Genomic DNA, 15,231 nt, shown 5'->3' on the forward strand with positions numbered 1-15,231 from the left:
ACATTGCTTCACTGTTTACCGACAAAACCCAGGATTATTTTTTACAAATTGAATCGTAATCATTACAACCGTTCTGCTTCTGGAAATAGTTTACAAATAAGTAGCTGCGTACCTAAGTAACTTATAGAGCAAAGATAGATATAACTCCGTAATCCTATCCTATATGTTATCCCCTTTGCTTAGAGTGCAGAAACTGCGTAACAACAATAAAGCGACGAAGCAGAGGAACTAACATGCTCAGTTGATATTTTTGAGAAGCACAGCAACTTACAAAAAAATGTAGTGTAATCGAGCAAAAATCATATAAATAATAGTGGATACGCTAAGTTCCCCAGATTCTTCCGCACAGAGAGCGCGCCGCTTGTATCGTCAGCTAAAGTCGGTCGCTAAGGTCAAAAAAATTACACAAAACAAAGTAAATCACACGAATCAGTCTTCCAATCTCGTTCGAGATCTCGAAAATATTTATTGAAATCTCGACCAATATTGCAAAAATCGAGATTTCCTCAACGAGACGAATCACCGAGACGAGACGATTTCAACGAGATTGAATCTCGAAAATTGGTGCGAGATTTCGCGAGATCTCGAAATTGCGAGATCGATTGCATTCCCTAAGGAGGACCCCGTCGGCCTCGCAACACCAGAGAAAATTTAATTTTAATTTCGAAAATCATTTATCCTACTACGAGCTATCTGTTCACTCTGTCTCAGTATTTTTAAAATAACTATCAATCTACAATATTTAATTATCATTAAACATTCTAAATTAAACTTTCTATTATCAGTCATAACAAAACATTACTTACTTTAGTACTAATTTAGCACGGCCATATTGAAAAACTACAATTAACAAAATTATCTATCCTATCAAACAACGTTAACTTTGCTGTTACACGAAAAATAGCAACACTCCAATTTTCATGGCAATAAAGGATATATTGGCTTATTTCTACCCCGCTAACGATATCTATTACCGCAAAAAGGAATTTGCACTAGGAAAGATCAGTCTAGCAAATTTCAACATTCTACATTCAAAAATGAACCCTAAGACATTAAAATTAAGTTTTTAAATCGTTTTTCAGTGCAGGTGTCTTTGAACTTGGTCGTATAGTCGGTACCGTTGGGAATGGGGACCCGCATGCGCGGCATCACGTTTCTTGTACACGTGACACCGACCGAACACGTGTCGCGGTCGGCGGTGTTGCCAGTGTAATGACGTTTATCACAATTTCTAGAATATTTTATTTACTTTTGTGATAATGTCTGTTTAATTGTTTATTTGACAGTAATTGTGAAAGTACGTATTGATAAATATAACTAATTGTTTGATGTCACTACAACGACGAAGCATCATGTGTAGAATTACCAGTCGAATAGAATTTAGAAACTAATATTTTTTTAAATATTTATCGGATTACAGAATAAATACTCAAGATGAGTTCAAAATAAGTAAAAAACTCTGGTGTCTCAGGTTTTCAGTGGCTCAAGTAACACCGTGTATAAGAAGATACCTACATTTTTAAGTACCACAATCACATACCATTCATCAGTCTTTGTCTCAAATGGAAAAAATATCCCAACTTTACCAGTAAACCGCTAATTAGAATTTCCATGGTATTAGACTCGAAACCTGGTAACTCGAACAGACGTGCCGCCAAGCCCAGCGGACGAGTCGGGCAGCTCTGTGAACCATCGGCAGTGCTCGATTTCTCTCGAGCATTCTACCACCTTCCGTTCATCGCACTATCTGCGGTAGTACTATTAGTTATTCTGTGCTATCTGTGCCAACGACTCATGCCGCTGTGACAACGGAAACTTAACCTTATCACTGAGTGGCAAGGATTGTTTTGCCCGCGTTAAGTTATGAATTTGTAAAAATAAGTGGAGTATGAACATCGTATTCGCCCTATCTAGATCTTTCTCTTACATCACATGGAAGGATTATCCTACAAGTGCATTGTGTAGCATTTGGATAGTTAGGTATGTGCATGTGCGTCTACTGTTTGTTGACTTTGTTGTTATCATTACGAGTGGCATTGATGCACATTCACAAAGAAACAAATACCTACTGTGACGACAGACAGAAATAGATAGACAATACATATTTACCATATATTTACATACCTACAATTTAGTACTGTGATTTTAATACACCTATTCTCGAAGGTTCTTTGGCAACTTCCACTATTTTATTTTTTAGCAAGTTTTTAAAAATCGCAAAATATGGCGGATTAACTCCGTTTATAGTTGGTATGTTGGTAACATTGTCCTAATTTTAAAGTTTTAAATTTCAGACTGCTTTCAGCATGAATCTAGTATTAACTGGATCGGTCATGAGGGGTGGGGGAAAATGACCGAACGGGATAGTCTTATGTATCTTTCAGTAGGAGTAGCAGAGAAAGCGCTGTTATTGTTTGTCCTTGTCATAGTTTCACTTTTCCACCGCTGCCACAACCGAGGTTGTGGCAAACAAATAAGTACGTGACATGTCATGTTTGTTCGTTGCTTGTTTAATTATCTTTGTTTTGTATGAAATTGTGCTTTCTCTTATGAAATATAGTGATGGTTAGCGTTTTGAATGCTTGAACTTTGATAAAATACTGGTGAATTGTTCTGTAATCGGCTGTAATAGCCGCTCTGAGCCAAAATATGAGATCATAACCTTTCACACGTAAGTACGGTATTTTACACCTTCCTCTTAACGCAATATGTGAGAATAACATCGTAATTAATTACGTTACACTCAAAGCAATGTACAATCAAACGATTTCAATAAAAATATCACAATTATTTACGCAAATTAACAAAACATTATTTGTAAAATTATCCGCCCAAATTACGTAGGTAGGTAGGAGTCTGAGGTCAGCCATTTTTAAACTTCTTCTTAATTTAGCTGCATAACAATCATTTTAGGGATACCAGATGAAAATATCATAATTTTATGGGTAATTTTGACCTAGAAGTTTTTTCGTACTTCTAATTCCAAAAAATAAATAAACAAATGTTGTGAAGATTAAATGTGGTGTACATTAATTGGTGTGATTGCGATTTGTGATTTCTTTAAATTAAAACCCATAATACATTTTATTTTACGATTTATTTACTAAACATGTTTAGTTTTGTACCACCTGCGCGAATTATAGGAGGTATTTCATTGTTTATACGCCTAAAAAGAACGGCCCATTGACATTTTATTTAACAATTTTTTAATTCCGTCAAACAAGCTAACTTTGCCTTCAGGGTAATCGCCCCAACGTGATATCAAATATTGGGGTAATTTTTACCAATATGGTATCCCCACGTTTATGACGTCATCTATGTCTATCCCTTACGGGCGCACGCATATAGCTGGTCTATGTAATGCTAGGTCTATGGCTTTCAGCTAGTTTCAGACTTTCAGTCGCTTTTAGGGTGACCACAAATTTCCAAGTTTTTTTTTTTATTACTTGAACTAGTCTGAGTTCTGATGCTAATTATTCTGAAAACAGCATAAACTTTCCCTAAAATTGTGTGGCGGGACCAGGGACCGGCCCGCTATCCCTTATCGGGGTTTTATAAGGGTATTGCATAAGGCTTAACTCACCATACCCTTTGCCAGACGAAACCCTTTGTTTTGCTTTTAAAAACCCTTATATAAAGCTACCACATTTGAGTAATCGGTAGCCCAAATACCCTTACAAAACCCTTATCATCCGCTCACCAACACCTTGCATATTGCTTATAAGGGTTAGCCTTATAAAGGGCTTCACTTTTAGCATATAAGCGTGCTAATTTAAGTCGTCTACCTTGTTCATAAAGCACACATTACTTCGAATCCGAGCGATCGTCGGCGGCGACGGCGGCGTTCTTTGACTAGGCACGTATTTTCTTTCCTTTTCATACACTACCGTAGATATATACTAATCCTGTCTCATTCACGCAAAGGGAAACCTTGATAAAAAGCGCTTAAAGATAAGGGTAACCCTTATTAAGGGCTAGCCTTATTTTTGGTTAGCTTTTCGGTAAGGGTTAGTCAAAGGTAGGGGTATGAATGGGCTTGCAGTTCAAAAGGGAAAGTCTTTCAATGTGTTAGCCGTGTTTAAGTGTCGCCCATTGAAAGGGTTTTATCGCGGAAAGGGTTGTCCGGTCCCTGGGCGGGACTAATTAGAATCCAGTTGAAATGGAATTTCCAGTAATTGCCTACTGTACCTACATGTATTTTGGTCCTTATGACTTCCTTCTGACTTCTGACTCATGATTCTCGTTAACATTCTTCCGTTATTCGGAAATTTACTGGTGACCAGACGTCACGTAAACATAGATACCACGGGAAATACCTTTCTTCAGACTAATCTTGCCTCATAAAATATATAAAACGACACGAAACATCGGAAAAAAGGTAAAAATAATGGAGTTGAACCCGTTAATGCCAGAGACAATGGTACACAATGGGCGTAGGCTCACAGAAAAGGAACAATGGCTTTTGTTTAACAGATTACCGTCTTAGGGTAAAAGTCATTAGAGAAGATGCAACCTCCCATAGAAAATCTGAATTTCACGCCTTTTTCTACTGACAAAATTGTTTGACCGGCTATACCTAGTACTAGGTACCCAGTACCCAGGTATATACACGGCCGATACCATAAAAAGGATGATCCTAATCCTAATAGGCATGTCCTCCCAAAATTACTAACAATAGCATCTATATACCCTACCCACGACCACGACCTTGACCGACTGTTTTTGCAGACGGTTTTCGCCATCAAACTATTTATAGTTGGTCAAGCATATCTTGTCAGTAGAAAAAGGCGCGAAATTCAAATTTTCTATGGGACGATAACCCGCCTACATTTTTTAAATTTGCCGCCTTTTTCTACGGCGAAGATTTGCTTGACCAACTATATATCAAATTTAACTAGCACCAATAAGTAACATTTTTATTGCATTGCAACTTGCAACACTGTTTAAATACCTTTTTTTAGGGTTAGTAACCAGGCCATAAAAAAAAAAAATTTTTTTTAGGGTTCCGTACGGGACCCTATTCCTACCCACCACATCGGTTTTATCCGCATTGCCGCATGGGAGACGTCATGGGATTCCGAACATTCTGCCATGACGCCCCCGACCCCCGACTGCTTAAATTAAATATAATGGCTTAACGTGAAATTAGTGAAAAACACTTTTCGTCTCGACTCGTCATCTGATATCATATCATCTGTGTGGTCAATCAATGGACAAGGTCATAATTATATTACGAGTACATACAGGTCATTTACCTATTGAGATGAAACTCAATAAAAAACTAATTTTATAGGTAAACTAATGTATGTTGTGGCGCTAAAAGTCGTTAAACCACTTAAACCTTGGCGCTCAGTTATATTTTAATTAAACTATATAAAACATGTCTGCTGCATCCATTTCTCCAGTAGGCCTTGCGGGGGCGTGCGTATTTTTGCCGCGTGACGTCAGTGCGATGCGCGCGCCTCGGCTTTTACATGTTTGTGTTAGCAAATAAATTGGCAACATTATTAGTTATTTTATTATCGTCTCATAAACATTATTGGAAGATGCATGACAACTGTCTGGTTTAGTTTATGCGCTTACGCCTTGAAAAATGTAGCGGCAAAGCGATTTGTGATAGTTTATCTCTATTCGAAGTGTAAGTGTCTCATACCTACACTATGAAAGTTTCATACCTATACAACATGGCAATAATGTTGGTACATAACATACCTACTTAACGTAAAGCACCAAGGTCTTTGAATTCGGGTCGTACCAACGTGATTATTGTAAGATCAAGATGCGTTATCCAGCTGTTTAATAAATGTTACGTCATTTCAAAAGCAAATTAGTTTACCAACTAAATATTTAATAACTAAAAAGCGGCAATACCTATAATATTTCCGCATCGTGCCATTACATTTGTTATGTTGGCAGCGGGTCAGTAATCAAAATAGAGAATCTATTTTCAAAACAACCAATTTAATCTGTTGGCATTGAGTATGCTAAAATTGCTATGGATTCCAGGTTTATGAGAAATGAAAATATTAAGTTTTTTCATATTTTCGTTTATTATATTAGTCAATTTTTAACAGCAATTTTAAGTGGTAAGTCGTGTCACTGTTCATTCATCCATAACAAATCATTTTAATATAAATTATGAGGAAACTCAGTACATATGATACAAATGTATGTACCCGTACCATGGCAGCTTTACCATTACACCTACGACTTACAAACACTGTCAGGTATTTACAGTACAAAATATTTACAACCTAAGTAAATTAAATACAAACAAGTAAATTAAATCAGTCACTACGCCACTTCGTACTAAAACGGACAAAGGACGTCCACACACACTTTCTAAATGACCACTCGGACTACCTAAAAACAGTTGCCCCAAGTTATTGTTGCCTAGTGAGTAGAGATTTCACAGGAATGTCCTATGATGATATTTGAGCATACACAAGTGGACTTTTTCAAGTTGGCACTTCTGAAACTGCTAAGGCACAGTTATTGCCCAATTTCACTGTCCACGAGATACACTAAAATCTGAACCGATAAGTATCCTTCCAGTCAGTCAATTCAGTTAGGAAGCGTGTCCGCTAGGATCTCCTTTACTCCTTGACTTAACCGGTCGGGGAACTTGATGTCGAACGCCACCAGCAGATCTCCTTTCCGTGTAGGCTCCTTGGGGAACGGTAGGCCGTAGTTCGGAAACCTCTTCACTGTGTGGGGTTTGACAACCTCGCCTTGCAGGTTGACTGTTAGCTTCTCTCCGGTCATGGTTGGAACTTCGATGATGGTACCACAAAGAGCCTGTAACAAAGAAAAAAGGAAGGTTAGATTTTTGAATAATAACAGATGATCACACATTAAATTTTCAAAACAATGGTAGTTAACTAGTGAATGATGACTCGATCTTAAATTGTTTGAATTTGAATGCGTCTCATTATCAACAAACGAAAGATTCAAATTAGATGTAAATAAGAATGTTGTAGACAATAAAATAGTTTACTAACGTGTTTGAGTGAGATCTTGGCTGTATGTCTAATGTCACTGCCTTCTCGCTTGAAAAGAGGGTTGGGCTTGTCTCTGATGATGAACACAATGTCTGCAGGGATCTTGTTCCTGCCTTGGTCACCCTCTTTCTGGAAGGTGATCTTGGTGCCGGCCTTCCAGCCAGGTTTAACATGGATGGTCAACACTTTATCTTCCTTCTTTGACGTGCCATCTGGCTGGATGACGCGGCGCGAAATCTTCATCTTCTTCACGCAACCGCGGGCGATGTCTTCCAAGGAAACGTACAGGTCGTGCTCGATGGGCGGATCTTGAGTTTTCTCCTTCCGGCTAGGTGAGCCGTGGAAGTTGAAGCTGTGGCTGCGGAAGGCGCCGCCGGGCCCGCCGGGGCGCGGCCCGCCCATGCCCATGTTCGCGAACGGATCCATGTCGACGTCCATCATGTCGCGCTCGAAGAAATTGCCGCCGCCGCCGCCGTTCAGGTCGAAGAACGCTTGGAACGGGCTCGCCGAGCCGAAGAACTGCGCGAACGTGGCCTTCGGGTCCCCGTGGAACGTGTACGAGAAGGACTGGCCGCCACCTGGCCCGTTATGTGCTCCCATTCCGCCCTTGAGGCCCTCCTCGCCGTGGGCGTCGTAGATCTCTCTCTTCTTCTTGTCCGAGAGCACCTCGTAGGCCTCCGCGACCTCCTTGAACCGCTCCTCGGCCCCGGGGTTCTTGTTCTTGTCCGGATGGTACTTGAGCGCTAGCTTACGGTACGCTTTCTTTATCTCGTCATCGCTCGCTCCCTTCGATATTCCCAGAATTTTATAGTAATCCTTTCCCATTTCGGAATGCTTACACCTGCAACAAAACAGTAACTATTAGCCTCCGCACGACTGACACCTTTTTTGGGTACGTACACCGATGATTCGCGCATTGTAAATTATTGCTAGAAGTTTTTTTTGGCATGCGATAAATCCGACAATATTTCCAGTTTCATAAATGAAAATTGACAATCCGAGACACTTACCTATATTATTCGGTCTAATAACAAAATCCAATAGCAGTCTTGAACAAAATTATGTAAAATATTCACTTTTCTCACGCACTTTACAACTCACAGTTCACACGTTCAAATTCACAAATGAATGAAACGTAGCGCCGCCGTCGCGCCAAGTTATATACATTAAAACGTCTAGAACGTTCTGGGGACTTTATTCGGCGCGAAAAGGAGACAAAACATTCGCGCGCATACAGCTTCGGCTCGAGTTAAAAAGAGATACATATAAATTTAGCAGTTCAAATACTAAATAGTCCACGAGTTTCGAGTCGCGTGTGGGAATGTTCTCGCTGTGTTGATAACAAAACGTGACCTCTCCGAGACATTCTGGCCAATCAGTGTTGTTTGCGCACTGAAGGTCATCCAATCATAATTCAGACATGCAAATTAGTCGTATTCGGTCAATAATTCTGCGTAATACAAAACAGTCCATATTGTAATAAAAGAAAAATGTACAGTCGAGTTCACAAACATCTTCTTACAAGTTTACAAGCGAATGTTCCAAAAATATATTTACACCCCTATAATATAAGGAACGTTGGCTTTTTTTGGGTTGGAAGATGTTTGTGAACTTGTCCATTTTTTTTTCATAATATGTACCTATACAGAAATCAGAAATGATAGACAAATAAGAACAAAATAGATATTTATATTCTGATAAAACCTATTGCTCATGTACACTTTCTTTCATAATCAGTACCTATTTAGTTAGGTACCTATCTCATTCTATTCTACATTTTGATAGCTGTGTGTGTGGACTGTCAAGTAGCTAGTCTGTGACGTATCGTATGTTCTGGTATGTTCATTTTTGATGATGGTATGATCCATGATGGACGAATTAAACGCCTGATTATTGGCGATACAGCACAATCATCGGGACGCATTCCTTTGATGTACAGTCGCCATCAGATATATCGGAGCGCCCGAGATGCTCACAAATATCTGAACACTCCTCTATTGTCAAGGCGTTAAGAGTGCGTGTTCAGATATTTTTGAGCACCTCGGGCGCTCTGATATATCTGATGGCGACTGTACCAACAATTCACGGATTATTCACAATTACAAGCAATGATGGCCACTCACAGAAGATTATAGACGATTATGTACTCAACACAATCGTGCATGCCTGTACTCGCCCATTATGGGCCATTGTGTAGACGAGCCTGCGCCGAAGGAAATCGTGCCGATGATCGTACGCGTGTCTACACAGTCGCCATCGCCATTCGCCAATGCCAATATAGTCGCGCGGATGACGTAGTGAACAGCGCCGGTAAATTTGTGTTACTAGTGTCCAAAGCCTCATTAAAGCCAGATAAAAAAAATGTGTTAATGTGACGAAAATGGTTGGGTGGACGAATGCAGAAACGTTTCAATTCATTGAAATGTACCAAAACGAGCCATGCATTTGGAATCCCAAACATAAACACCACAAGGATAAAATAAAGGTAAGTAATAATGTATAAAATGTATAAACCTATTATAATTTATTTTGTTTAAGTCGTTCGTACTAAACTTTAATTACCAATTCCCATAATAAAATTTGGTAAATAAACATAAACCGCTATTTAAGATTATGAATAGATAGACATCCTGTATTGGTTTATTACATGTCACAACTTATATTTGTGATACTTATAGGTATTTGTGATGTTTATATTTTGATTCATCAATCTATGAACTCTCTAGGATATATGAGATATATCTCTTATAAATTAAACGATTTGTTATTGTCGCACGCATCATAGTGCACCCCCAACAGGCCAACACACTGGCGATGCCATTAAAAAAAAAACACACTGGCGCAATGACAACTTGACAGCTGATTGAGCAGTGTTGCCAGCGCAATCTGTTTCATTTATTTGGACACCACACTATTCGTAAAGCTCCCTGCACACTTGTCCGCGAATCGCGGCGCGAAGCCGCGAATGCGGGTGTGTAGTCGATTGCGGGTGCGTAGCTTGCTCCACACTCGCGTTCGCCGCTTCGCGCCGCGATTCGCGCACGAGTGTGGAGGGAGATTAAGAACGGAGATTAATAATGTAATAGTCCCACAAGAAATCGTAGAAAATAAATGAGGGCGCCACTGCGTACGTAACTGTCACATTTTTGACGTAAAATGCTTAAACATGGCAACAATTTAGTATGGAAATTTTATAGTTACATTTTATTTAATTTCTACTGTCGCACTTTATTTATTGTCATTTGTAATCTGTTGTACACTGAATAAATTTATAGATTCATACTCTTCATGGAACAATCCTTACTAATATTAGATCAAGCAAATAAATATTAGTTATAGTTGGTCAAGCAAATCTTGTCAGTAGAAAAGGCGCGAAATTCAAATTTTCTATAAAAATTTCGCGTCTTTTTCTACTGACAAATTGGGTTTGCCAGAGTATAATTTACGTTTTTATTTCAGGTTTATGATGCATGGCTCCGCATTGCAAATGCTATGGGAGTACCTGACGTGGCTGACGTAAAAAAGAAAAAGGAAACTATCTTGGCAGCTTTTCGATTAAACCACAAGAAAGTCATTGCAACTCGCAAATCTGGCGAAGAAATATTCAAACCCTCATGGGTCTTTTACGATGCTGTAGCGACTTTTATGGTTGATGTATACGAGTCCAAGTCCACACTTACGTCAGAAGAACATGTAAGTAACACTTCTACAAGTGTTCATTATTTACACATTATTCACATTGTTTTGTGGTTTTCATAATCAAAAACGGATTGGAATTAATTTTAAACGTCAAACTTCTATGAAATTATGACTTAGAAATAACACTTGCACTGCGTATGCTATCAAAATCGTTGCAGACTTTACCTGGTCTAACTCTAGTTATTTTTACTTTTTGGTAATAATCAATTTTGTTTTTTTTTTATCATTGATATTTACAAAATATTGATCAGACCGCGCTTTTCGAATTATAATCTCAACTTTGCGCATTTTTGTGATCTTACGTAAAGCTCCCTGTACACTCGTGCGCGAATCGCGACGCGAAGCCGCGAACGCGAGTTAAGTGTGGAGTCGATTTCGCAGATCTGAGAACTAGCCTCCACACTCGCGTTCGCGGCTTCGCGCCGCGATTCGCGCACGAGTGTTGAGGGGGCTTAAGAACTATCAAGATTCCCTCCCACCCCCTTGTAAGAAAAAAATGCGCCTTTGCAGTGGTCGGAAGCCTCGACCGTGTAGGTAGTAGGCGTTTCAGTTTATTTTAGAAGTCCGTGAGGGACAACGCATTCAACAGAAACGGTAAAAAGTATTTTATGTTTCAGACTGAACCTAATGGCAATAGCGAAGGCGACGGCGATACAACAATAAGGGCTTTGCACAAACGGTCCAATAGATTTATCAACGATATTCTTAAAAAGTCTTCTAGCCCTGTACGAAAATACTCTTCAGGAACTCCAGAAAAGCGCAAACATTCAGAAACTCCTATTAGCAAGTTCAGTAAAATACGAAGTCACGATGAGAGAAATAATACTGACACCACCCTTAAACAAACAGACGAATTTCAGATATATGGGTTGTATGTTGCTAGCCAGTTGAAGTCGCTTTCCGAGAAGCAAAGCCTTATAGCCAGAGAAAAAATCCAGTCAATATTAACTCAATGCAGATTGCAAGATTTAAGGAAGAGAAAAAAAATACTATCAAGTAAAAATGCAAGTAGCTTTCACTCAGAGGATGAAATAAAAAACGTACAGTTTGTTTTATGTGAAGAGAGTAATAATGATAAATACAAAAGTAAAATTTCATCGTCAAATCTAAATTCTGCAAATCATTTAGACTCTGATACTGATACACTAGAAGAAAACTTTATAATGCATGTTGAAAATATAAAGGGCGAAGAAAACGATAACCAAGACACTGACAGTGACGAATAAAGAAGTGACAAAGCAGATAACAAATTTCCGTTTGGCCCTGAGATTCAAGGGACCTATCTGTAGGTATGTATGCCTACTAATATGTACCGTAGCTAATTGTCTGGTGTCTTGATCACTTTTGCCGCTGACTCAAACACTGACTGTACAAAATGTTCCAGTTTTGATTAACAACAATAATGATTTGTTATCGAGTACTTTCATAATTTTGTTATAAAGAATAAAAACCACACAATCTCTTGGCTTTGAATTCTATAAAATAATAAATAAATATTATAGGCCATTCTTATATTTATTTATTTGCTCATCACACAAATAAATGCCCTTACCGGGATTGGAACCCAGGACCATCGGCTTCACAGGCAGGTTCACTACCGACTTGGCCAGACCGGTTGTCGAAATGCGGAACATAAAGATGAAGTTCATAAGACTGGTCAACTTTCAGTGAAATTAAAACCTTGGTCTAAACTAATATTTTTTAAATATGGTGCAAGTATTAAGAAGAAGAAGACTCATTCCACTTACCTGTCATCAACATGTCTTTGTGACACACAGCTTGGTGAAGGATGGTCCATGACAAGCCATCGCCATTGGGGGCAATGGTATACAATGGCAGACGACTGGCCATCAGTTGTCTATCGTGGTGCGGAATCGGGAAGTTGCCGGTTTTGACTTTTGACACTTCAAAGGAATCGTGGCGTAGCGTGGTGTTCTGGTGTTCACACAGTCGCCCATGGCGGTAGCTTGGCATGGTCCATCGTTAGCCACTAGCTGTGTACTGGGGCCTTAAGAAACATTGCCATATATACACGGTGGCCAAAAATATGTGCATTCCCGTTGCCAGGGAGATTTTAGGGTTATACTGAGCAACTTTTACTATAGGACCAACCCCGAAGTCGCAAAAAAAATTTTGGCTGTTTCATACTCATACATTGCGGCTGGTCCATTTTCTATGGGAGGATAAAAATTTTTTTCGCGATTTCGTGGTTGATCCTATAGTAAAAGTTGCTCAGTATAAAACCAAAACCTCCCTGGCAACGGGAATGCACATATTTTTTGGCCACCCTTATATATAGCGAAATTCAAATTTTCTATGGGACGATTATGGTCCGACAAGAAATTGTAGAAAATTATTGAGGGCGCCACTTCCTATGTAACTGTCACATTTTTGACGTAAACATGGCAACAATTTAGTATGGAATTTTTTTAGTTCCATTTCTCAGAATAATGACTAAAGCATAGAAGTCGGGCAAAAATGCTTCGCAAATATGTATACCCGTACTTTACTTCCTTACGAATTAGATAATGTGCCGAAAAGAGATGCATATATGCTTGTTATTTCTCATTTACGTACGGTGTCATAAGTTTGATAATTTGCTAGGGATGTAACTGTGTCGACTTTTTATATCGATAAATTATGCATAAGTTTATGTGCCGTGTAAAATAATAATCACGAAATTGGCAAATTGATAATAGTCTGGCTAATGAAAGTTGAACCTGAAAAAACGCGGCAATTTCAAGGAATCTGTAGCAGGCGGCTCGTTGAAATGAAATGAAATGAAATGAAATGCGTGGAATACAAGGATTGCATAACTTTTACACTTTTTATAATTTTCATATTCTAAAAATCATTAAAAAGTATAAAAATTATGCAATCCTTGGAATCAAAGAGCCGCCTGATATGAGGATTAATGCATGTACCTAATATAGCTTTCATCTCATTTGCAGTCTACCACTCAGAACCGTCTAACTATACCTCTCGTTTTTTTATCATTAGAAAGAAGGCGAGCGATCTTAACGTGTCGTTTTATCGAAAAACACTTTGAAAATAAGTCACAACAAATATAATATACGATCATTTACATACTTTTGCTTTCATAAGTAAAATATTGTTATATTTATAAAAAAACTTGTCAATAAAAAGACACGTGGAAATGGTTTACCGTTTTTTCTAATGTTAAAAGACTAAGTATAGTTTCTAGTCATGTACAGTCAGCTGCAGAGAAAAGGCACCCCCCTGCATACAAAGTTCTGTAAATTGGTATGGACGTTGGGTACCTTTTCTCTGCAGCTGACTGTACCAAATAGGAAATAATAATAAAAAACTCGGCGTAGGTGGCGCCACTATCACAATCTGAGGGTCTATCGCGAAACAAGAAAATCGAACTTTCGTTATCTAACATCTCTGTCACTCTTGCGTATTCGAGCGATAAAGAGGCAGCTAGATAACGAAATTTCGGATTCGAGTTTTCCGGTAGGTCCCCTGAAAACTTGTCAAAAACCTGTTAAAGGTACAGTATGAATAAGTTACTCTACGGTGCACTAAAAAAGGTAGTGCTGCACTCTGGTGGCAGAACATTGCAGTAATATCCCCTATTCCTCGTCCTTTGGAAATCTGAAATAAAAAGTTGAGTTTTGTGACCAACAATATTAATAAAAGGAACATTCATCAATGATCATTAATGTCTTTTTTATTAGGGTTCCGTACCCAAAGGGTAAAAACGGGACCCTATTACTAATACTTCGCTGTCCGTTTGTCTGTCACCAGGCTGTATCTCATGAACCGTGATAGCTAGACAGTTGAAATTTTCACAGATGATGTATTTCTGTTGCCGCTATAACAACAAATACTAAAAAGTACGGTCCCCTTGGTGCGCGCGTCCGACCCGCACTTGACCGGTTTTTAGTATTAAACTATAGTCTGGCAAACACAATCTGTCAGTAAGTAAGAACAAAGAAAACTATAGGTACAGTCGAAGGCAAAAATATCGATCCAGACAAATGGCTTAAAAATATGTGAACACGATTTTATTGTCTGAGCGTACACATATTTTTGAGACTGGGAATGTATATATATTTATGCCCTTGACTGTACTCATCAATTAAAATGAGACAGTCCTGGGCCAAACTATAAGAAAGCTGTAAATGTCGATAGGTTATTGATCTGAGGTCGATACATCACTATGCCAAAAATATAACCTTTCATACTTAGCAGAAAAGTTCGAAAATATATGCAAAAATCTATATAGACTTGAATGCAAGTAATAATTACATAAACAACATATCGATTTCTATGTTTAGGGTCAGGTCCTATAAATAAATTTCTTCAAAATTGAACAAAACTCACCGATTAAAGGTTATCGGTTCGTGCGTATTTTCTTTTCTTCCTGTATGCGATTTACAGCCCTCGATCACACAAGACATTATCACAAAGGGAACTTCAAACCATTACAAATAAAAACTCAGCACGTTTTCCAACAATCTTTCAGGAATAGCAAAAATATAATTAAAATAAACCAAGATGACCG

General features: G+C 38.6%; 2 protein-coding genes across 2 annotated transcripts; one reads left to right on the top strand and one right to left on the bottom strand.

The window, feature by feature from the left end:
• Window positions 1-6,054: 6,054 nt before the first annotated feature.
• LOC134756119 (dnaJ protein homolog 1) lies at window positions 6,055-8,170 on the bottom strand. Its single transcript, XM_063692931.1, has 3 exons — window positions 8,012-8,170; window positions 7,002-7,842; window positions 6,055-6,798 (listed from the first exon to the last, which is right to left on the bottom strand). Exons 2-3 carry the CDS (start codon window positions 7,824-7,826, stop codon window positions 6,565-6,567), a joined length of 1,059 nt encoding a protein of 352 aa, XP_063549001.1. The 5' UTR covers window positions 7,827-7,842; window positions 8,012-8,170; the 3' UTR covers window positions 6,055-6,564.
• A 1,111-nt stretch (window positions 8,171-9,281) lies between these two features.
• Window positions 9,282-12,152, top strand: LOC134756322 (uncharacterized). The gene is made up of 3 exons (XM_063693151.1): window positions 9,282-9,486; window positions 10,461-10,694; window positions 11,318-12,152. Exons 1-3 carry the CDS (start codon window positions 9,382-9,384, stop codon window positions 11,924-11,926), a joined length of 948 nt encoding a protein of 315 aa, XP_063549221.1. The 5' UTR covers window positions 9,282-9,381; the 3' UTR covers window positions 11,927-12,152.
• Window positions 12,153-15,231: the final 3,079 nt, after the last annotated feature.

This window comes from Cydia strobilella, chromosome 3, assembly GCF_947568885.1.
Source record: "Cydia strobilella chromosome 3, ilCydStro3.1, whole genome shotgun sequence".
Lineage (NCBI taxonomy): Eukaryota > Metazoa > Arthropoda > Insecta > Lepidoptera > Tortricidae > Cydia > Cydia strobilella.

Excerpts from the sequence above, each read along its gene's own strand:
- LOC134756119 (XM_063692931.1), bottom strand. The coding sequence starts at position 7,826 with ATGGGAAAGGATTACTATAAAATTCTGGGAATATCGAAGGGAGCGAGC. Across the intron at positions 6,799-7,001 it reads CCAAGATCTCACTCAAACAC|GCTCTTTGTGGTACCATCAT; the intron begins GTTAGTAAACTA and ends TCTTTGTTACAG.
- LOC134756322 (XM_063693151.1), top strand. The coding sequence starts at position 9,382 with ATGGTTGGGTGGACGAATGCAGAAACGTTTCAATTCATTGAAATGTAC. Across the intron at positions 9,487-10,460 it reads ACCACAAGGATAAAATAAAG|GTTTATGATGCATGGCTCCG; the intron begins GTAAGTAATAAT and ends TTTTTATTTCAG. Across the intron at positions 10,695-11,317 it reads CACTTACGTCAGAAGAACAT|ACTGAACCTAATGGCAATAG; the intron begins GTAAGTAACACT and ends TTTATGTTTCAG.